General features: G+C 45.0%; 1 protein-coding gene across 1 annotated transcript in view; it reads left to right on the top strand.

The window, feature by feature from the left end:
• LOC144762274 (ATP-binding cassette sub-family C member 10-like) overlaps positions 1-23,131 on the top strand; it is a 1,353,417-nt gene that overhangs the window by 758,420 nt on the left and 571,866 nt on the right. The window contains exon 9 of the mRNA XM_078647416.1: positions 1,235-1,333. Within this exon, the coding sequence (XP_078503542.1) occupies positions 1,235-1,333 (99 nt within the window). The remainder of the gene's footprint in view (positions 1-1,234; positions 1,334-23,131) is intronic.

Genomic DNA, 23,131 nt, shown 5'->3' with positions numbered 1-23,131 from the left:
GTTTCCAAGGTTTTTCTTACCTCTGGCAACAAGGTCTTGGCCTCAGCAACAATGTATTTCAATTGCCTAGCTGTGGACCACTAGGAATTTATGCTCAAATTTCAAAATGGCCTCCATCACTTTCAAACCTCATGAGAGTAGTGTGGCTTCACAGTAAATAAAGTTTCATAGACAGTATTTGTGTGTCTCGTATAGTGTGCCCAGTGTTGACGTGAAGCCTGTCTGTAAGCAGAGCCAACACTACGCACTGGCATCCTTTCTGTCCTCTGAATGCTTACACAGCCTGACATTTTTAAGTACAGGTCACAGATCTTGGAAAAGAAGAGCTGGAACTACTGACTACAAATACAAGGGACCACAGAGGCAGCTTAGAGAATAAACAGAAAGACACTGTGGTAGGTGGGAGCTGTCCACCAGAGAAAGGGGATTCCAGAATTCCATTTGTAAATAACCACAGACCTTGATTGCTCTTAAAAACGTTGTGTAGATACCTCAGTCTGGTGATTAGCGCTATACCTAGATTACAATTCTTTCCCTTTTCAAAGATACAGTACTGGTTAGGCGTTGATTTATTGTGTACTCTTGCTGTTGTGCTGAGAGATGAGTCTTTAACTCCATGTTATCTCCATTTGTACATCTTGGACATCTCAGCGTTGCTGTACTTTGACTCAAGTGCTAAAAGGTTGTGCTTGGTTTTCTATTTTGGGGTGGTTGGTAGGTCTGGTCTTGAATCATCGGTGGTAAGAAGCCCCACTTGAGACAGTTGCCTGCTCCCAGCGGCGCAAATCAGCTCCCATGATCTGAACTTTTGTAGTGTTTCTAAATTTCTAACCTCACACCATCCCCTGGTCAATCCTCTAACCTGAGAGAATCAAGTCATGAAATGGAGTACTTGCCCATTCAGTTTCAATGCAAATATTTTGAGGTCCCAGAGTGCTAGTTGTGAACGAGAGTAACCTTAGTGTATGTACTCTGCAACAACCTCCGATCCCAAAGAAGCTGCTTCACATCCATGAGAAACCATGACAGATCACCATGAAGAAGTAGCTGTGGATAACTTTGTGGAGCTCAAGTATGGTAATGTATGTTACCTCATTGCTGTTGAAGGGGGAATTCTCTGAATACAGTGTCAATATTTGCGAAATGTATTTGCGAAATGTATATGTATATGTATAAGGCAGAATAAAAGGCCCACTGCATATATTAAGGATTATCTGGTGTTTTTGCGTTTCAGATGTTACCAGATGGTGACCAGACTAAAGTGGGGGAAAATGGGGTCACCCTCAGTGGGGGACAGAAGGCTCGGATCGCTCTGGCAAGAGCAATATATCAGGTGAGTAACTGACACTGATCTCTTTCTATAAATCGTAATGTCCATGTCTAATACATACAAGGTACATATCTATCACAAAATGCCCATGTCTTACACATGCAGTCACCCTTTTAATATCATGAAAGATATAGCTCATCCAAAGACATATAATATCAACATAGAGCAATTAATTTGCAAAAACATATGTTTAAAATGTCATTCATCTGAATTATGCTCAAAGCTCATGTGATCACACAGTGAAATATAAATAACATTTTCTGAAAGTTTGGATACAAGTGGCAATGGATGATTTAAATTAAGTAGAAATATATCATTTCATTTTTCATTTTCATTTCATAAATCTTTATTTCGGTAGTTTATCACCATAAAAGATATAAATATCCATTTCATATTTGTAAAAACAATAGAACATTAAAAAACATTTGAAGATACATCAGCGACCATAGGAATGTTCAGTAATACAGGGTGTCACATTTTTACTACGGTAAAGATCAATAACCAGCTTTGAGACACTGACTTCTCAGAAACCACATTGCTCCTAAATATTTAGCCACTGCAAAAACAATGTGATCCGATAAGTCTGTTTTCAACACTCTAAGCGCGGCCAAGCACTCTGCAAACCCCAAATTCCTACATATAGGGACAATCCATTTCTTGCGGTTCGCGTTATAGGCCGGGCAGAAAAAAATTATGTGGAGCTCAGTTTCATTAGCCACTCTGCAAGCCGGGCATAAGCTGACTGCTGATTCGCTCCACTTACTAGTTAGAGCTCGAAGTGGAAGGGTCCCATGCCTCCATTGTAAATATAGTTTTCTAAGTAAAGCAGGGTATAATTTGTCCAAGGCTGGTTCAAAGCTGTAAATGTCCTTGATGCGTAGAAATGACTCTGTGAGTGTCCCCAGGTTTTGCCGACGACAGAGTGCCGCTATTTTACTGTCGTAGTAAACCTTTGCCAATCTCTTTTTAGGAATTAATGGGCAAGCGGATGAAGGATCAGACCAGAGTGTCGATAGGCCTAGACCCTCCAACTCAGTTTTAATATATTTAATTTTCCCTGCATTAGGCATGGCAAGCACCTCCTGAAGCCCCTGCCTATAGCTAATCAATTCTGGGACTGCCCACAGCCTACGCCAATAGAGCAAGGGGCGCAATGCCAGTTCTTCACCAAGGGGTCGCAACCCCAGATCTAACCTTAATGGAACAAGGGGTGTGCTGGGCGGAAGTGCTACCACCCGCCTAATGAACTTGTTCTCCTCTCTGACCAGGTTGGGAGAAACTACATGACCCCAGAGCTCACAACCATACATGGCAGCCCCCCTTGCCTGTGCCCTATAGATCTGGAGGGGTGGGCCAACGGGTTTGATGGATGACCTGTTTTTTCCCATAAGCTTCATGACCCCGCCCGAGTACTGGACCAATTTGAGTAGTGCTTTCTCTTGGTGTGTCTTCCAGGACATATTTTCATTTAACATGACTCCAAGATACTCAAAGGTTCGCACCCTTTTGAGTCTACTTTGCCCGATGCTGGGGCTAGATCGTAGTTTTGGTGGGGGGTTAAAAACCATAAATTTGGTCTTTAAGGTGTTGATTTCTAGACCGTGTTCCCCACAGAACTCCACAAAGCCGTTTAAAATGCGCTGAATCCCCATTGGGGACTTTGAAAGCAGCAGGGTGTCGTCAGCGAACATAATCGCCGGCACCCTGCTGCCTGCCAACTTGGGAGCGTCAGAATTGACAACTCCATTCAGGTGGGAGATTACCCCGTTGACGTAGAGGCAAAACAGTGTTGGTGCAAGCGCACAACCCTGCCTTACCCCCCTGTCAACGGGGAACCGGTTCGACAGCGCCCCCTCCTTGCCACACCTCACCTGAGCAAAGTTGGCAGTATGGAGACGAATAATCATCTCCAACAAGCCCTCAGGAACCCCCAGTTTGGCCAGCACCTCCCATAGTTTTCTGCGGGGAACCAGGTCGAAGGCCACCCTCAGGTCCACGAATACAGTGTAGAGGCTGCCACCCTCCAGCTGTACCGTTTTCCAAAAGATGATGGCGAGCCGAAAGACCTGGTCTGTGGTGGAGACCTTCCTTCTGAACCCCGCCTGGAATGGACTCAGAATATCATATTCCAACATCCATTCCGACAAGCGATCCAGAAGTAGCCTAGTGAAGAGCTTCTGGGAAACGTCTATCAGGCTTATTGGCCTGTAGTTGACTGGGAGCAGAGGCGAGCCCTTCTTAAAAATAGGGACTATCTCTGCCCCCAGCCAAGTTGGAGGGACCATCATGCCGTTCAAAATTGCATTGAACAGCACCCTCAGATACGGGGCCCAGATCTTGATTTCATGCCTGTAGAGGTCGCCTGGGAGCTAGTCCAGGCCTGGCGCCTTTTCAGCAGCGAGGCCCGAGATTGCCACAGTGAGTTCTTCCAAAGTGAACCCATCCATAGGGGATATGCTTTCAGGGGGTTGGGCCATTGCTGGCTCGGGAAGGTTCCCTAATTGATCCAGACGGGGCGCGCTATACAAAGTTTTAAAGTGATCCTCCCACACAGCAGAAGCAATATTTGCATCTACTGCCGCTATGGGTTCAGCTGAACCGTGCTTGACGATATGCCAGAATTTCTGGGCATCTCGAAGTGCAAGGGCAGCTGACATTTCAGACCAGTTATCATGGTAACATTCTATTTTGGCATTGCGGAGAATAGACTTATAGGCCAGCCGCTTTTCCCTAATCTTGCTAGGGGTTTCCCGGATTTTGAGGGACTCCAATAGATCGGCCTTTGCTCTCCTGCAAGAAGCATTGAACCATGAGGCTCTTCTCCCCTTGGCCTTTTTCGTCCTGGCCACAGGGTTCAGTACTTCTGCTAGATTAGAACAAAGCTCAGAGTGAATATCCCCAAGCACGGAGAGCTTATCAGGGAAGGGTAACTGAGGAATGAGATCCACAACTTTTTCAAGGACAGGGACCACAGCCGCATACAACCTCTGGATATTTTTCGGGTTCTCCACTAATCTTGGTCATCTAACCCTACGTCTATTGCTAGTTGCAACTAGACCAACAGGGAATGCTAAATTTTCATCTGTGATACCCGTGGGCATTCCATGGACAGCGAACCTCAGTGACAATGCGTTGTGGTCACTGTCAGTCCTTTTGACTATCGTGAAGTCCCTCACTTTGGCCCAGTCGTTCGTTGTGACCAGGATATAATCTATCCGTGACTCATGCCCTGGTCTATTGAAGGTAGGCTGAGGTGGGATGTCTCCCTTAAGCCGCCCATTACAAGCCCTCAATGAGTGGGATAGAGTGAGAGATGTTATTTGGATGGCTAGGGGTGACCATGATTTTACTGGTGGGCCCAGCAAGATGGGTATCTCCCATAGATCGTCCTCTTCACTAATTACCCCTTCCAAATGACCCGGGAGGGGCTCGTACTGAATGTTAAAGTCCCCGCCAACTATGAGTGATGGACAGAGGGTGGCAGAATCGAGGAACAAAGCCAAGTCTTCAATTGTCCCCGAGGTGCCTGTTAACCCAACCGGTCTAGAGTATAAATTTATTAATGCTACACTCGCACCAGATGCCCACTCCAGAACAACACACTGAAGGTCTGGTGAGTTAGTTTTGAGGTTTCTCGCCCTGCATCCTAGGTGGGAACCTACCCAAATCAGCAAGCCACCAGATGGTCGGCCCTTCCCACCCCATTTTGCCGCTATCGCAAAGGAAGCGTACCCTGTGCGGGACTGTTGTTCTATGGCCCACGTTTCCTGGAAGAGACATATGTCATATTCCTCAATAAATTCCACCCACTCTGAGGAATCTAGTTTATTGCCCAACCCGGCAACGTTCCAGGAAAGTATCGATACTGCACCGGGAGCCCCCGCCTTATCAATAGTATTAGAACCCAGGGGACACCTGCTTGTCCTGCGCTGGCTGTACTTGGGACAGGACAATCCCTCAATTGCTATTGGACAAGTTACATACAGCGCCTCAGGAAGGGGGTTATCCTTGTTATTTTGGCCAACTAGACCTGAGTTGGTAATATAATCTTTTGTGGGCTCATCGAGTATACCCCCAGCACAATGTTCAACAGCCTCCCCCTTTATGTGCCTAGTCTCACCCATGATTTGGTTGCAGTCACCATTAAGATATTGTGATGGTGATAAGACAGAACGCGGTAAAAGGTATGACAGGGAACAGTGTGAATCTGCCAAGGACGGTGTATCAGTGACCCTGTGTGAAGATGATGGAGCAGAGCACGGTGAAGGGTAAGACGTAGAACAGTGCGAGTCTGCCAAGGACGGTGTGTTGGTGACCCTCAAGACAGTCAAGTCTATTGTAGGTGGGTACTCCCTTCCACCCCCCATGTGTATCCTGCCGGAAGTTGGGTAGCCCGCCCTGTGCACAATTTCTCGCCGGAATCCCATTCCAGTTTCCCCCCGTATTGGGATGAAAGGACGGGGGATAAAAGTAAGTTAGTGGTCTAGTTGCTATGGGCGAATTAGCTCCATGGTTGCTCCATGAATGGATAAAGTGTGCAGTGTTGGGGTCTTCAAAGGAGACAATAACACAATCACCTGTGATAGACTTGTGCGAGGTGCCTATCCAGGGGACCCGTCGCACCATAAGAATTGTACTTCTCAGGTGATTGGGTAATGGCCTATTTACGGATCACTGAAAGAATATCGACTGAAAGAATATCGACTACCCAAAATATCGTTGAGAAAATATCGAGTACAAAATATCGAGTTTCTATCTACAAACAGGTAAGTACAAAAATATCGAGTACAAAATATCGTTTACAAAAATATCGTTGTTAAAAATATCGACTTTACTAAAAACAATGTTTAATTACATTAATATAAAAAATTAATTACTAAAATATAATTAACAATACTTAAAATAACTTTTAATAATTAAATAATTAATGAAAGTAAAAAAATATTTTTTTTTCATCATATTTCTTAAAACATATATATATAGTAACAAAATTTAATTAAATAATAGGCAATATTGTATATGTACCCCAAAAACCCCAAACTGACCCTGAACCCTAAAAATACCCCTTTACCCAAAAACTGAAAACTGACCCTGAACCCTAAAAATACCCCTTTACCCAAAAACTGAAAACTGACCCTGAACCCTAAAAATACCCCTTTACCCAAAAACTGAAAACTGACCCTGAACCCTAAAAATACCCCTTTGCCCAAAAACTGAAAACTGACCCTGAACCCTAAAAATACCCCTTTACCCAAAAACTGAAAACTGACCCTGAACCCTAAAAATACCCCTTTACCCAAAAACTGAAAACTGACCCTGAACCCTAAAAATACCCCTATACCCAAAAACTGAAAACTGACCCTGAACCCTAAAAATACCCCTTTACCCAAAAACTGAAAACTGACCCTGAACCCTAAAAATACCCCTTTGCCCAAAAACTGAAAACTGACCCTGAACCCTAAAAATACCCCTTTACCCAAAAACTGAAAACTGACCCTGAACCCTAAAAATACCCCTTTGCCCAAAAACTGAAAACTGACCCTGAACCCTAAAAATACCCCTTTAATTTAACATAATTAGCAATTAATCAATTAAATTAAATTAATTACCAATTAAATTGTAAATAATTAACATATATTATTTAATTACCAATTAATTAATTATTACTACCAATAATAAATTTACATATTTAATTTATTATAATTAAATTACTTCCCACCCTATTCCCCTATAAACCCACAACCCGCTACAGAATAAAATTACACAATAATTAAAAAAATTTTTAATTAAAAATAATTATTTAAAAAAATGACACTTTTCACATATATTATAACATAAAAACACTATAAATAATTAAATATTATTGAAAAAACTATATTTTTTACTATCTAGATTATATACTTGGATATTTTCACTGTCTATATTATTTACAGTCGATATTACTTCACTTACCTTAAAAACGATATTTTGACTGTCGATATTCTGTCTAGTCGATATTTTCTCCAAACGATATTTAAAACTCGATATTCTTTCCAGTCGATATTTTGGAGTCGATATTATGTCTGTGCACCCCTATTTACATTGAGCCAATGGATTACCTTGTTATTTAATGATCCAAAATCCTCCTGCTGTTGGTAAGGAATTTCCGGCACCCCCGTAAGCACAACTACATACGGTCTTACGTCTGGGGGAAGATCAACATAACCCCTATAGTGATTTTTAAAAGATTGTTGTCTATATGGGGTAGAATGGTAAGTGTTACGATCTTTAACCCTCGGGACTGCCGTAGCTTTCGGAGCTGGTGCAGGTTGAGCTGGCAACTCATTCATGCTTTCCGCTACTCTATTGATAGAAGTGCTTATTTTGACCTTATACCGAGGTTTCGGAATGGGTTTGGCCACCGGAGCTACTGGTGGAATAGCTGCAGGTACTGGTGGAATGGGAGTCACAGCAGGTGGGCTAGTTGATTTGTTGGCAGGTATGGACAGGGTGGCTAGATTTAAAATACCTTTTTCTGTCTCGAGTAGTTGGGTTTCTATTCGAGAGAGTCTAACTTCCAGGGGGATTAGGAGTTTTTTTAACGTTTCCCACACAATCGCCAAAAATTCCACATCCTTTCCTTCAATCGTGCAAAGTGGTACCCCACCATTCCCACCTTCAATTACAAGATTCTCATTTTCCCCCACTGATTTTGCTGGACTAAGATCTATTACTGAGGGGCAACTATTTACCATAGGAGAGAGTGAGTGGGGTGGCTGAGATAGTACTTGGGAGGGTAACTGAGCCTTTGCAACCTTAGCCTTTTTCCTAGAGTACGCAGTGGTATTGTTACGCTTTCGTTTATGAATGGAACCCTTTAGGGGGGTAGGGGAAATCCTCCTACTCATAACCTTACGCTTAACAGTCGGTAGCGTCTCCAAGGGGGCCCCCTCAACCCCTGCCACCCCACCCAGTGATAGACTAGGATGGGGGCAAAACCGGCTGCATCATTTGCAAAGCCATCACAAACCAGCCCCCCCACTTACTTTACAGACAAGCTCACAATTGTTATAGTTCCTCACACCCCTAGCTAGAACAGCATCAGACTAGAGACTAAGAAATGTAAAACGAAAAATGAAGCAATAGGCCTTTTCCATCTATGAAACTAGGATTGGGAACCTAGGTGCTGCTCCAATTTAGGAAAGAGTTGATGACTCACCTCTTTAACCCCTTGCGTGGCCGAGGGGAGCACTACCTCGCTAGTGCTGCCGTCGGCCAACGGCCGACGCAGCCCGGCCCACCTAATAGAAAGCTCGCACCGCGGCGGAAAAACCGCTGCGGTTAAGGCCTTAAAGAGCACTACATCACAATGCATTAACAACAATCCACAACCCAGCTACCTCTCCTGTCGCAGGTTGATAAAAATACCATATACATACATACATATAACCATAATACCTATCTCTCTTTCCGAAATGTCAGTGATCACTTTTACATCCATTGAGTGTAACATGCTTCTACAAGTCTGTATTGCACAAAGACTATATAGGTGTGGCCAGTAGTTCTAGAGCTTTTGTGCATTTAAGTAAGAATATGTATTACTAATAGTGTGCAGAGCAATTATTTTGCACATTACTTTACATATGTATACTGACATGTATCTAATACAATTTAAACACACTTGCAATGCTGAAGTGTGTTTTATTGGCTTAGGCCTCACTTAGGCTTTAACACAAATCTTTCCAAAATGGATGCTGTATCATAATGTTTATTCTACGTTTATATTCCTGCCTAACACTGCATGTAGCAAGAAGTGGATTTCTTTATTTCTGAATGACACTGTTTTTTTAAAAGGTTACTTTTGCAACGACTTTCTAGGATCTTCCACTTGCACGTGGTATTAGACTCATTCACAATGGTCCCCTGTTGTTTATATAACAAGTTTGTTCTATCCCCTCTGGATGGCATTAAGTCAGATGGGTTGAATGAATATTCATTCAGTGGGTTAGTGCGAAGGTTAAAGGGATATGAGACATTTTTAATTGTAAAACTGCGATTTGTTGAAGCAATTATCATACAGCACTGACTTTGCTGTTCTGTGTAATTTCTATGCAGGAAAACTGTATATAAACCCACATTTTGGGGAATGAGTCATGATCCTTTTGGCCTTTACAAGGGATGCTGTCTGATTTCTTACAGATTTTTCAGCGCATTCTAGACTTGGTCTAGTTCTGATTTTGCCTATGTTTTCTGGTATTTACTTTCAGTCTTCAAGAAATATGATTTCCCTATATTGTATTTTTAAAATTTTTGTAATAACCTTCCTGGTTTTTCTAACTTCACTCTTACTGTCCCTTTTTGAGACAGTCCTTTCTTATAGACTCTATTTCTTAAATGCTCTTTTGAACCTTATCTCTGGGACACATTGCCTCATGATTTGCAGTTAACACTGTCTCTGATCTACCCAACATTTATTTGGATGCACTATAGAATCACTGATTTAAGTGGTAGAAGAACCTCATTCTTTGGCAAATGGTGCTTTGCTACCACAATATTAGCGGCATTTATTTTCTGGACCTGCCAATAAGGATTAATCTATTCATCTTCTCTTGGCAATATGAAAAGTAACTGGAAACTTACTGTCTTGTCTAAGATTCAAGACCTCTATGACATTTGTGTCTTTAAATGTTTTTCCACTCTCCAATGGGACTCGGGCATTCCCTCCTCCCAATTCCAATAATATGAATACCTCTAACACTTTACCAACATACCCAATGTAAGATGCTGCCTCTCTGCACAGTTTACTAGCATTACGTACACTATTTAGAGAGTGTGAGATATCCCAAGATGAAGATAGAGGCAACAAGTAGATAATACTAACTCTCTTATTGTCGTAGTGTGGGTGAGCAGTTGGGCTTATCAAGAGGACAGTTGTAAGCATTTGTTGTGCTCACGGAGGCAATAAATGAGACACACACTGAAGAATGAATCAGAGACCATTTGTTTTTCTTTATATATGTTCTGATAAGCAAAACTTCAAATCATAAGTATACTTTGTGCTATTTCAATACTCAAATAAATACTTTTGATACTTAAGGTTGTCGAAATACATACAGTGCAGTTCAAAGTATGCAGTACTTTCAGTATCTAGGCGCTCACTACTGTCAAATAGTTACCATCTCAGTCGTCGGAGAAAGTAATGGAAGCGTGTAGCTTGAATGGTGTTCAGTAGACCACCAACACAGTTCTCGTCGCGGTCGCCAGCAGCAGGTCACTGAAAGCCAATGGATTCAGAAAACCGCCCAGCACTCACGGTTGCTGGAGGATAGTGTGTATTCGGATAGTGGAGGACTGCCGACTCAGTTACCATCGGTATCTCTGGTAGGAGGTCTCCGCCAAGAGGTTTTGGCTGACCCCGGTCCCTAAGAAGGGCAGAGGTTGTCCTCACTGGTAAGTTGAAGGTCTTTAGTAGCCCATAACTCTGGTTTACAGGCAGATGAGTCATACCTGGAGCAGGCGTACCAGAGCCCGTGAGTGCTGTGTAGGATACTAGGATCTGCTTCTTATAGTTACCCCCACTTTTTGCTGATGTTTCACAGTTTTTTTTACTTTAGTCTGGCTGGGACCCTGCTATCCAGGGCCCCAGCCTAGCTGCTTCGTCTCTAAAATGATTGCATGTACTTTAGGTACACCACAGATTGGATTCTGGGGTACCCTTATAAGTCCCAGTATTTGGTATCCTATATACCCAGGGCATAGGTACCCCAAAGGCCTCTAAGGGGCTGCAGCATGTATTATGCCACCCTTGAGAGACCACTCAAAATGACACAACAGGTCTGCTACAGTAGCCTATGTGAGGTGGTGTTGCACCCCTTACTTAGATATAGGTTCCCTATATCTACCATATCTCACTACACATATAAACCCCTATGGCAGGCCTTATCAATCCTGAAGGCAGGGTGCTAGGTTTTGTGTGAGAGGGTGCCCATGCATGAACAGGGCCCATCTGCAGCCTTTGGAATCTATTATCCAGGCTTGTTCTGTGATGCAGCCAACCATATACTCTTAAGTGCATTATAACCTCGCGGTAAATGCCATCTTTGAAATGGCTGCAAGGAAACATGTTGTGTTTGGTGTCAAACACCTTGGAATCATACCTCCCCGCCAGTCCCGGTGAGGGAGGTATGATTCTACCCTCCTAGAGGGAGAAATATGACTACACTGGTACACCCGGTACCAGCTTAACAGAACCTTGGCATCACAAAATGGATGCTGCCAGCCACAAACACGCATCTGCCCTCCTTCTGCTGGACAAAACTCCGGCAGGGGAGGCTGGACAATAGGTTTTCTGTCACAGGGAGGGAGGTGTAACCACCTCTCAGGCAGGCTTTAGTGTATTGGGGGTGGGTGGGTGCACTCTGAGAGTGCTTTGATGCCTGCACTGGGGGAACATTTGGTGCCCCTGTGCATAGTCCAGCTCAAACCAGTTGCAGGGGCACTCAGCCCCTGCTCTGGTGTGAAACTGAACAAAGGATATGGGTGTAGCCACCCCTCTGTCCTGACCCTCCCATAGGAGGGTCCCTAGAGTTTGTCTCACCCCTTCCTTGGGTATAAAGTAGGAACCTCTGACTACAGGATTTTAGATTTACCTGGATGAAACTCTGCTGCAGAATCCCAGAACTTCAACTATCTACACTTCGTCAGATTACCAAAGAATCTCCTTTGGAGTAAAGGAGTAACTTCCCTGCAAGGCAGGCACCAGAGACGCATCTGTCCGGTTTGCAACTACGCAGCTCCTGAAGGACTCCAAAGACTTTGCAACATAGGAGGTGGATTTCCAAGCTTCCCCGTGGCCGATTCGTGCTCTCAGCAAACCTGAGATCCAAAGCCCTTGTGGGGATCATGCAACCGGAACCCCTGGATACCGTGACCATTTGCAGCAGCATATGCTTCTTAGCAATCCCTGAGGCTGTGCTTTGGGCTGCTTATAGTCCAGACCCGAGTCGTGATTCCACTGAAGATTACTGGCCTGCACTCCACGAGTGACTCGTATTTAGTGATACCTCTCAAGGTCCCTTCGCGATCCCTTGTCAGTCGACCTGTGGGTCCCTAAGAAGGGTACTGTAACTTTGAATGGGCTTACCTGGTTGCTCCAGATGGGCCCTGACTCTCCATTGCTTGTGGAGTCACCAGGACCTTGCTGGTCCATCCCGAAGCCTTTTTACTCTCACCGCTTGGGTTGCTGTTCATTCCTTTCCTTTCCATTCATTGGCAGTTGTTACTTTCACCTGGGGAGGGGTAACTGGCCCTAAGAAGGTTGTGGTAAGTGCAGACCACCCTATTGAATGCTTGTTGGGCAATGGTTTAGAAACTTCAGCTTGGGCTGAAGTGGAACTCAGGACTCATGTAGAAATGTTGGGTATCCCTGCAGATGTGTTTGCTATGACCAGGTCACAGGCAAAAATGTCTAACACTGAACAGGTCTTGGATCCTGGAAGAATGGACCAAGCACCTTCCACGAGGAGGAGCAGTTGGGGTAAGGCATTGTCTTCCCCACTGGCTCAGAGTACAGATCAGTCTCTTGATGAAGATGATCCTAGGCCTGAAGAAGAAACTGTCCCAGATGAGCTTAAATCTGATCAGGTTGAGTTCTTGGGGAAAGGGGTAACTGAGTTGCCCCTCTCTTGAACCCCTCAGACAACAAGCTGTTGCTTAGGCTGCTGGGAGTGCTAGTGGGTCCCATATGATCTACTGGGATGATGGACTCCTTTACTCAGAGAGTAGAGACCCCAAGCCTGGTGCCACCAGGAGGTTGGTTATACCTCTGAAGTTTAGGGGCTTTCTATTGACACTAGCACATGACATCCCTTTAGCAGGTCACCTAGGCCAAAACAAGACTTGGGACAGGCTTGGCCCCCACTTTCATTGGCCTCACATGTCGGAAGACACAATGGAGTTTTGTCACTCCTGTGTCACCTGTCAAGCCAGTGGTAAGGCAGGTGGTACAACAAAGGCCCCCCTGATACCACTACCTGTGGTGAGGGTTCCCCTTGAGAGGGTTGGGATTGATATAGTTGGTCCCATGGATCCTCAGACAGCATTTGGGCACATATGTATCCTGGTGGTGGTGGACCATGCCACTAGGTACCCAGAAGCATTCCCCCTTAGGACCACCACAGCACCTGTGGTAGCAAGGGCCCTCCTGGGAATATTTTCCAGACTGGGGTTCCCTAAGGAGGTGGTATCAGACAGAGGTGCAAACTTCATGTCTAGTTACTTGACTGCTATGTGGAAGGAGTGTGGAGTAAACTATAAATTTACCACCCCTTATCACCCACAATGCAGTGGGTTAGTTGAAAGGTTCAACAAAACCCTCAAGGGCATGATCAAATGCCTCCCAGAAAAGCTTAGGCACAGATGGGACATACTTTTGCTGTGCATTCTATTTGCCTACAGAGAGGTTCCACAGAAGGGGGTTGGTTACAGCCCATTTGAGCTTCTGTTTGGACATCCAGTTAGGGGCCCATTGTGTCTAGTGAAGGAGGGATGGGACTTACCTCTCAAACCCCCTAAACAGGATATTGTGGACTATGTGCTTGGTCTCCGCTCCAGGATGGCTGAGTACATGAAAAAGGCAACTAACAACCTTGCAACTCAGCAGGAATTACAGAAGGCCTGGCATGACCAAAAGGCTGTGCTGACTGTTTACCAGTCAGGGCAGAAGGTATTGGTGTTGGAGCCTGTGGCCCTAGCAGCCCTCCAGGAACAGTGGAGTGGCCCTCATACTATAATTGAGCAGAAGGGAGAAGTTACCTACCTGGAGGACCTTGGGACTCACAGGAGCTCCCACAGGGTGCTCCATGTCAACAGGTTCAAACCATATGTTGACAGGGCAGACATGGGCTTCCTCATGGCTACTGATGAGGGACAGGAGGAAGAGAGTGATCCCCTCCCTGACCTGCTCTCACAGAACCCTGATGATGGTTCAATAGATTGTGTAGCCTTGGCAGGCAGCCTCACTGATCACCAGAACACTGATTGCAGGAAAGTTCTCAATCTGTTCAGACATATGTTTTCACCGACTCCAAGTCAGACTACCTAGTGCACTCATGAAGTGGACACTGGGGACAGTCTGCCTGTTAAAAATAAGATTTATAGGTGACCTGACCGTGTCAGGGACTGTATCGGGACTGAAGTTCAGAAGATGTTGGAATTGGGAGTTATTGAACCCTCAGATAGCCCTTAGGCTAGTCCAGTAGTCTTAGTCCCCAAACCGCACACCTAAGATGGCAAGAGAGAAATTAGGTTTTGTGTTGACTATAGGGGTCTCAAAGCAGTTACTAGGACGGATGCTCATCCAATTCCCAGGACAGATGAGCTTATAGATACTTTGGCCTCAGCCAAGTTTCTGAACACATTTGACCTGACAGCTAGCTACTGGCAGATCAGACTAGCGGATGATGCAAAGCCAAAGACAGCATTTTCTACCCCTAGTGGGAATTGCTAATTTGTGGTGATGCCCCTTTGGTTTGAAGAATGCACCTGCCACTTTTCAAAGGTTGGTGAACAAAGTCCTTACAGGCCTGGAAGATTATAGTGCTGCATATCTTGATGATATTGCTGTCTTTAGCTCCACCTGAGAGGATCACCTGGTCCACCTGAGAAATATTTTGGAGGCCCTGCAGAAAGCAGGCCTCACTATCAAGGCCACCAAGTGCCAGATAGGGCAGAGTAAAGTTGTATACCTGGGCCACCTGGTAGGTGGAGGTCAGGTTCAACCATAGCAGAACAAAATCCAGACCATCATGGACTGGGTTGCTCCAACCACCCAAACTCAGGTCAGAGCTTTCTTGGGCATGACTGGGTACTATAGGAGGTTTGTCAAAGGTTATGGATCCATAGTGACCCCTTTGAATATCTTAACTTCCAACAGAATGCCAAAGAAAGTTCAGTGGACAGTTAGCTGTCAAAAGGCATTTGATGACCTGAAGCAGGTCATGTGCACTGCTCCCAGTCTGCAAAGTCCTGACTATTCCAAACAATTCATTGTCCAAACAGATGCATCTGAGTTGGGGGAAGGGGCTGTGTTATCACAATTGAATGATGATGGTCAGAATCAGCCATTAGCTTTCATTAGCAGAAGGCTGACCCCCTGAGAGAATTGTTGGTCATCTATTGAGAGGGAGGCCTTTGCTGTGGACTGGGCTCTGAAGAAGTTGAGGCCATACTTATTTGGCACTCACTTCATTGTTCAGACACACCATAAGTCACTCTTTTGGCTAAAACAGATGAAGGGTTAAAACCCCAAACTTTTGAGGTGGTCTATTTCCCTACAGGGGATGGACTATACAATGGAACATAGACCTGGGAGTAACCATGCCAATGCAGATGGACTCTCCAGATATGTCCACTTGGAACATGAAGACTCAACTGGGCAAGGTTAGTTTAATGGCCTTACGTTTGGGGGGGGGGGTTGTGTAGAAGAGTAGGATCTGCTTCTTATAGTTACCCCCACTTTTTGCTCATCTTTCACTGTTTTTCGACTTTAGTCCTGCTGGGACCCTGCTATCCATGGCCCAAGTCTAGCTGCTTCCTCTCTAAAATGATTGCATGTAATTTAAGTACACCACAGATTGGATTCTGGGGTACCCTTATAAGTCCCTAGTATATGGTATCCTATATCCCCAGGGCAAAGGTAACCCAGAGGCCTCTCAGGGGCTGTGGTACAAAAGGGTGTGGTGATGGACGGAGCATCTGAACCAATCAAACACTCACACCCAGTCAAAAGATCTGGGTTTAATCCATCACCGTTCTTTAGCCCACTCTGCCACCTCAGTTCAGACATGCCCATATGCAAATCAGTCTGACCCTGTGCCTCATGGGAACAGTCCAGAGTCTGGTCATTGTCGACATCTCCTGGTCCCCGTGGCAGCGGAGTCAAGCTTCGCACCTAAAACACCCCACATTGGTGGGCATTGGTCTATCGTGCCCCTGGTCACCCTGAAGTGACCCAGACTCTGTCCCCTCTACTTTCAGGTTCTTCACAGCTCCAATCCAGGCTTGGATCATCCGCACACTTTTTCTTTCCACGGCAGCAGCACTTTGCAGTAACTGGCCATTGAAAACAGCATCGATTCCTGACACCATTTGGCACCTATGTACCCGGGTTCCCGGGTTGAGGTAACACGAATACTCCAGTGCTCACATGGGTGCTGGCCTTAGAACCTCCTAAGTCTGAAAGTGTTTGCTCCAAGTCCTCTCCGGAGTGCCCCTAATCTTTAAAATTCTAACCACGACTTTCCTATAGGATTGTATAGAGCTCACAGCTGTGTTCTGACACTGCACGCGTCCCCCGTGGGTCCCCTGTGTCACTACCTGGGGTGGTTCCTTGGGGTCCCAGTGATTCTACGTGCTCTAGGCACTGTGTCTAGTCAAGTCGTGGTTCTTATATTACTTTCTTAATATATGGTTTGGTCTCTCCCTGGGACCCATTGTATATTGTGCTATTTACTTAAGTTCTAGTGTGTTAATGTTGTGTATCTTGCTCTAATCTCATAAAGAGGTTAGGAGAGAGTGCTTAGTAATAAATACATATATTTTATATATACCTTGTGTGGTTCTCCTTTCATTTGGTCATTCAAGAGGTTATAATCTGGTAAACCAAGCTTCACATTCCTTCAAGACTTAGCCTGAAGGCTGCTCTCATAGCTACCACTAGGATAGTTTTCAATAAAGGTTGTCTTAAACTATTCATCAATACGGGTTGTTTGGACTGGTGTAAGGTACCCACTATTACTAGTGGACAGCATATACCAGACCAACCTCTCACATGCTGTCTTTGGACATTTAAATTATCTATTACGAAATACACGTTTGGGAAATTCCAGAATTGTCTTCCACTCTCTGTCTGAAAGTGGTTTGTTGACATGTTGTTCCCGCTTAGTGCGTACAAGGATCAAAGGGGATGGTTGGTGGGCAAGGATTCCACGATAGAGCCAGAGGGTTAAGTGGAATACCGCTCCCATAACGTGTGTTAGATTAACTATTTTGTTCATGGTGGGTTCCAGTCCATGTGGTGCCCAGTGCCTCTTAATATATCGTACCAGGTTGGCATGAATTAAAAATAGTGCTTCCTTAGCCCGTGTTCGTTTGTGAAGTCTGCATGTGACAGCAGCCTCCCCCCGAAGAGGTCTCCAACAGTGGATACTCCTGCCTGTGTCCATGGGGCTACTTCACAACTAGTGAGGGTTTCCATATTTGTAGGTATGCCCAGGAGTAGTATGTTAGGGTCGTATGATGGAGTGCTGGCTATGTATTTTAATGACTGTTTCCAATATGTGATTGCAATCCTAAGTAGCATTTGGGCTGTCGGTGGGACAGTGCTGCCTGGGCATAACAACTTATGTAGTGCACCCTGTGCATTCTTTTGAGATGCGTATCCTGTCTCATGTATGTGTTGTCCCGCTCACCAGTATGAGAGCCATTGTAGTTGTCCTGCTAGGCAGTAGGCATAGCAATCGGGTGCCTCCATCCCTCTGACCTCTGGGGATAGTTGTAACTTCGCTAGGCTGATGAGTCGTCGGCCTGTGCCCCATATGAGGTTGGTCAGTAATGTGTTCAGTGTTTTGAAGATGGCTCTAGCAATCACTACTGGTAAGTTTGTGAAAAAGTAAAGAAGGCGCAGGAGTATCACCATTTTAGAGATTGCCAGTCTTCCCGCAACTGAGAGGGACAGGAAAGTCCAGAAGGCGATCTGTGCCCTCAGTGATCCTAATGCTTTCAGTAAATTCCCTTGGATGAGGTCTTGTTGGTTTCAATATATTTGTATCTCTAAGTATCGAAAGGTGGTGTGGGCTACTGTTATGTGTCGGTCTCCTAAGGGGATATTTTGTCTATCGATCTCGTTACCAAAGGGGAAAGCATATGTGTTTTTGTAATTTATGGCCAGGACAGGAATGGGTTCAACTGGGTGTAGATTTGCGCTACAGTGTTTAAATTTTCTTGTAGTCTTCTGGTGTATATTATAATATTGTCAGCACAGAGAGATAATGCATGGTGGGTGTGGTTAATAGTAATACCCCAGTTATGTGATACCGCGCGTAGTTTGTGGGCTAAAGGTTCGAGTGCGAGCACGAATAGCATGGTGAAAGGGGGCAGCCTTGCTCTGTGCCCCTTTCTATGCTGTATATTTGTGATATGTGCATTCCAGTGCACACCCTGGCTTTTGGGAGGTGATAGAGTATCTGGATCCACTGTGTTCACAAGAAATTTGAGAGGTGCACTCGGTGGAGTAAATAGCGAAAAAAGTTCATGAAGTTTGTGAATCTTCTGTTCTTTCTTTATTGAATTCTTTTTTTCCTCTTTTTAAGATACAAAGGCACAGCCAACGCGTTTCATTCCCTTTAGTGCCGTGGGAATTTCGTCAGGGCTGCAAAAGATTTTATCATACATAAACATTTTTGCCTCATGTATATAAACAGACATTGACATACATTACACACAGATTAAAAATGACTAAAAAGTACACTAATAGACATAACAATATAAAACCATGCCCTATGGCACATGAATGATTATTCCTGAAAGCAAGCACACCCTCACCCGTGCATAGCTTCAACTTTTTAGAAGAGTGTGTACCACACTCGTACACACTTATGTGATATGTCAGACAAGTTTTATTTCCACCATAAGGTGGCCAATGGGGAGAAATAGCACCAAAAGCCAGAAGCTGAGCAGAGTCACAGAGTATAGTACCAAGGAACCAAAAAGAGAACTAAGAAAATAAATCATGTACCGGTTTTTCAGAACCCTGGAGGTGAAAAAGGAAAAAATTCCACCCCAACTGTGACCCAGTGCCATGAGAAAATAAATCCTGCGATATTCTCACCTACCAATGGGATCATCCCAAATCCGACGATCCGAAATAATATGCGCATTCACCATAGGCGCAAGACCAAAAAGTTGTCAGCGATCTGAGCCTGGATCCACTTTGTATATTCCTGGGGGATCCCAAATTTCTGTAGGGCGGTCAGCATGCAATCCCAGCATATTGTATCAACAAATGCTTGGGAGATGTTTAGTGAGATTCACCCCTCTTCGGGGTTATCTGTGGCACAGGCGAACATTACATTGCATAGTCTGCATATGTTAAAGGAAGTGTTTCGTGCTGAGATGGAATCGCATTGATCCATATGTATTAGTTTTACCAGAAGGGCTTGCAAACTGCTAGAAAGGAGCTTACTGAGTATTTTGTATTCTGTCTTTAGTAAGGAGAGTAGACGGTATGCAGAGAGCTTGTTATGGTCCCTGCCGAGCTTGGGCAGTGAGGTTATTAAGGCCTGCACTGTGGTGGGGGGTAGAGCACCCGTCTTATAAGCTTCATTATTAAGATTTCAAAGTTGAGGGGCAATCGTTGTGCATAAGTTGCATAGAGCTGCGCTGGTAGGCCGTCTATACCTGGAGTTTTGTTTTTGGGAAGCCATTTGATTGCTGCATGTATTGCAGCCATTGTAATTGGAACAGTAAGTGACTTCCGGGCCTCTACTGCTATTTTAGGTAATGTGATTGAGTCCAAGAAGGAGTGGAGCTCTTGAGGGTTTGTACTTTGTGGAGCAGTGTATAGTGCTTTGTAGTCCTCATAGAAAGCCCTGATTATGTCTGCTTTTGTGGTTGATTGGATGTGTTGAGGTGTTATGATCTCTATAATCGGTGTGGGAGGTCATTCTTTAGGACATGTGCCTGGTCTATCTGCTTCCATGTGTGTATTATGTGTGTATTCCCGATAATCTATGACATGTAGTTGCTCCTGTAGTTCAGCATATTTTATGCAGGCATCTTGGAGCTCTGGCCGAGCAACAGCATTTTGGGCTGCTTCGCTCTCAGGTTTACCTAAGGTATCTTCTACCTGCTTTAGTTCTTTATTGACCTGCTGGCGAGCTCCTGTGGCAGTGCTGATAGCAGTGCCATGCAGAACTACTTTGAATGCTTTACACTCCATCCCCACCGAAGAAGCTGTACCTGTGTTTTAGGCAAAGTAATTTGTGATAGTGGAAGCTATGCTGTCCCTGAATACCCCATCTTATAGATGGCGAGGATCTAGTCTCCACATGTAGACCCGGGAGGGGATGCATCCCCACGTGATTCTCTAGATGCTATGGTCCGATATTGCATAACCAATTTAGGCCTTGTGGGTGAATATGTGGTCAATTCAAGTGTGCTGCTCATGCGTGGGCGAATAGTAGGAATATTCTTGCATACCCTCATTGTGACTGCGCCATATTTATCTAAGGGACCATCCTTGCACCCAAGTCTATAAGGACTTCGATTGGCGTACTGCCCCAGGTAGAGGGGGATGTGATCGGTTCAGTGTGGTATCTAGAACTGCATTGTAGTCAACCCCTAGTATCCAGGGCAGCCCAGTCCGGTCCACCAGCGCAGCTCCCACTTGAGTGTAGAATGTTTCCTGGTCTGTATTGTGGGAGTATAAACTCCCTATCACTATTGGACTACCGTCTAGTGTACTTCGAAGTAGTACGTATCTGCCCTCTTTGTCGATGCGTTTCTCCTGTGCAAGGAAAGGGATCACTGTTTGTAACCATACCATTGCTCCATGTGTGAACGCAGAGAATGTTGCAGTATATAATTGTCCCCTCCATTTCTTTGTAGCCTGGTGGCCTCTGCTTTAGTTAAATGTGTTTCTTGTAAGAGCACTATGTGTGTTTTCCGCCTAGCTAATTGTGCATGTATTCTGTGTCGTTTATATGGAGATCCCATTGCACGTATGTTCTAAGTGAGACAATTATAGTGTTCTGTTGACTCCATGTTTGGTTCTGTTGTGCAGTGTTAGGAGCCCTGCGGCTCCTAATGTAAAAGTTTTGTCTCCCATCAGCATTCCCCTTGAACAAAGCAATGCTCGGTCCAACTGTGGAACTTTGTTTGACCAAACTCTGTAAACAACTCTCTTTAACCATTCTGTTGTAGAGCATGCAACTGCTATAGAGGTCATGACTGGTTTATGGGGCGTGAGGGTGGAACATCCATTACGACGCGGTGTCTACAACGCACTACCATTACAATGATGGTTTTACAACGCAAGTTGTTACCACGACTTGCGCTGGAGGGCGCTCTAGGCTAAGGAATAGTAGATTTACTATTCCAACACCTTCCCTACTGTACGTAGGCTGGTGTTGGAATAGTAAATCTTACTATTCCTAAGTCCAGGACCCTTAATGGTAGTGCGGTGTCCGTTGGTTTCCTTCTCAGGGGTTTAGCTTCCCACCCCGGGACCCAGCCCACCCCCACCCGGGATCAATATATAGGTCTCTGAGACTCAGGTAGTGACCCCCTTTCAAAGTCTTACTTAGGTTTTAGTTCAGGTAAGCCTCTGGAATGTGAACTGTTCATGAAGATTCATTGTTACCTCATCCCAGGGTAGGACTCCATCAGTTCTGCACTGTCTCGTTTGCCTGATGTTGCTCTTCACCTCAGTCACAAATGACCGTTGGGCCCAATGGCGCCGGTGTGCCTTCAAATGTGGTCCATTTCTAACTTCTGCGCAGTAGGAGTGAAAAATGTCCAGCTTGGTCTGCGGGGTGCTGCAGTTCTGGACTCATAGATTCTTAGTTTAGTAGATCATTTGCCGTCTGTGGAGTCATGGATGGGAAGAGCAGCTGGCTATTTTCCGGTTCTGATTGTGCTGTGTCCTCCACAGAGGATTCATCATCTGTGAATGATCTTGTTTTCCGGAGTGTGGCTGCAGACAGCAGCACAGTGTGCTACCCTTCAAGCATCTGCAAAGGTGTAGGAGCCAAGTCTTCCTGTCTCCGTGTTTTCTGGTGCCAGGTTTGCTCTTGTGGTCTTCCAGTCTTAGGTTCTGTGTTCTATGTGAGGGCCGGATCTATAGGCAACTCAGGAAAGGTGTGCTCAAGCCTGTTACACGCCTCTGTGGGGGTGTCAAAGAAGTTACTTTTCTGGTCGTGTATGATTTTAAGTTTTGCTGGGTAAAGAAGAGCGTATTTCAGGTTAAGAGATTGGAAGTGCTATGTGCTATGAGGAACTTGTAATGTGTAGTCGGGGAACGTTTAGATGCGCACATTATCTCGCTTCATCAGCGCTTTTTCTCTCGCCACCTGAAGAATCTAGTCCCGATCCCTGAAGTTGAGTATACAAGCAACTATAGGATGTGGCAGCATACTGAGTTCTCGTCTCCTGGTGGGGACCCTGTGGGCCCTCTCCACACAGAACGTTTGAGTTAATCTTCCCTCTGGCATTATCATCCGCAGCCAGGTTTCTAAGAATAGCATTGCATTTTGGCCTTCAGTGTTTTCTGGTAGCCCTATAATACGGATGTTGTTATGGCGTGATCGCCCCTCTACATCTTCCATCCATTCCTGTAATATAGTGATTTGGTGTCGAAGATGTTCTACTGTTTCAGAATGTTCTTTTGGCCATGGGATACATTCTTGCTTTATAGCTTTGTTAGCATTCACTTTGTCTGTAACTTGTTTGTGATCCGCCCTAATTGGGGAAACCTCCGTGGAGAGCGAGCCCAACTTTTGCTCCATTACAGAGCAGGATTGCCTCATTTCTTGCAGGATAAGGTCTAGTTCATCTGGCTGTGGATTTTCTGCAGTGGGGGGTACCACGTTGGTCGGTGTGCTGGCGAGTAGAGTATTTATATCTGAGTGTGCTGGTCCTTCGGGCTACTGGTATTTCTCTTTTGTCAGCCCCATTTCTGCACAGATTCGATCCTGAGTTGTGGTGTTCGGTTGGATATGAGTAGACAGTTCTTTTTGCGCTCTTTTGTGGCTTACTAGACTCCAG

This window comes from Lissotriton helveticus, chromosome 6 (genome assembly GCF_964261635.1).
Source record: "Lissotriton helveticus chromosome 6, aLisHel1.1, whole genome shotgun sequence".
NCBI lineage: Eukaryota > Metazoa > Chordata > Amphibia > Caudata > Salamandridae > Lissotriton > Lissotriton helveticus.
This window is presented reverse-complemented; position numbering and strand designations above follow the sequence as displayed.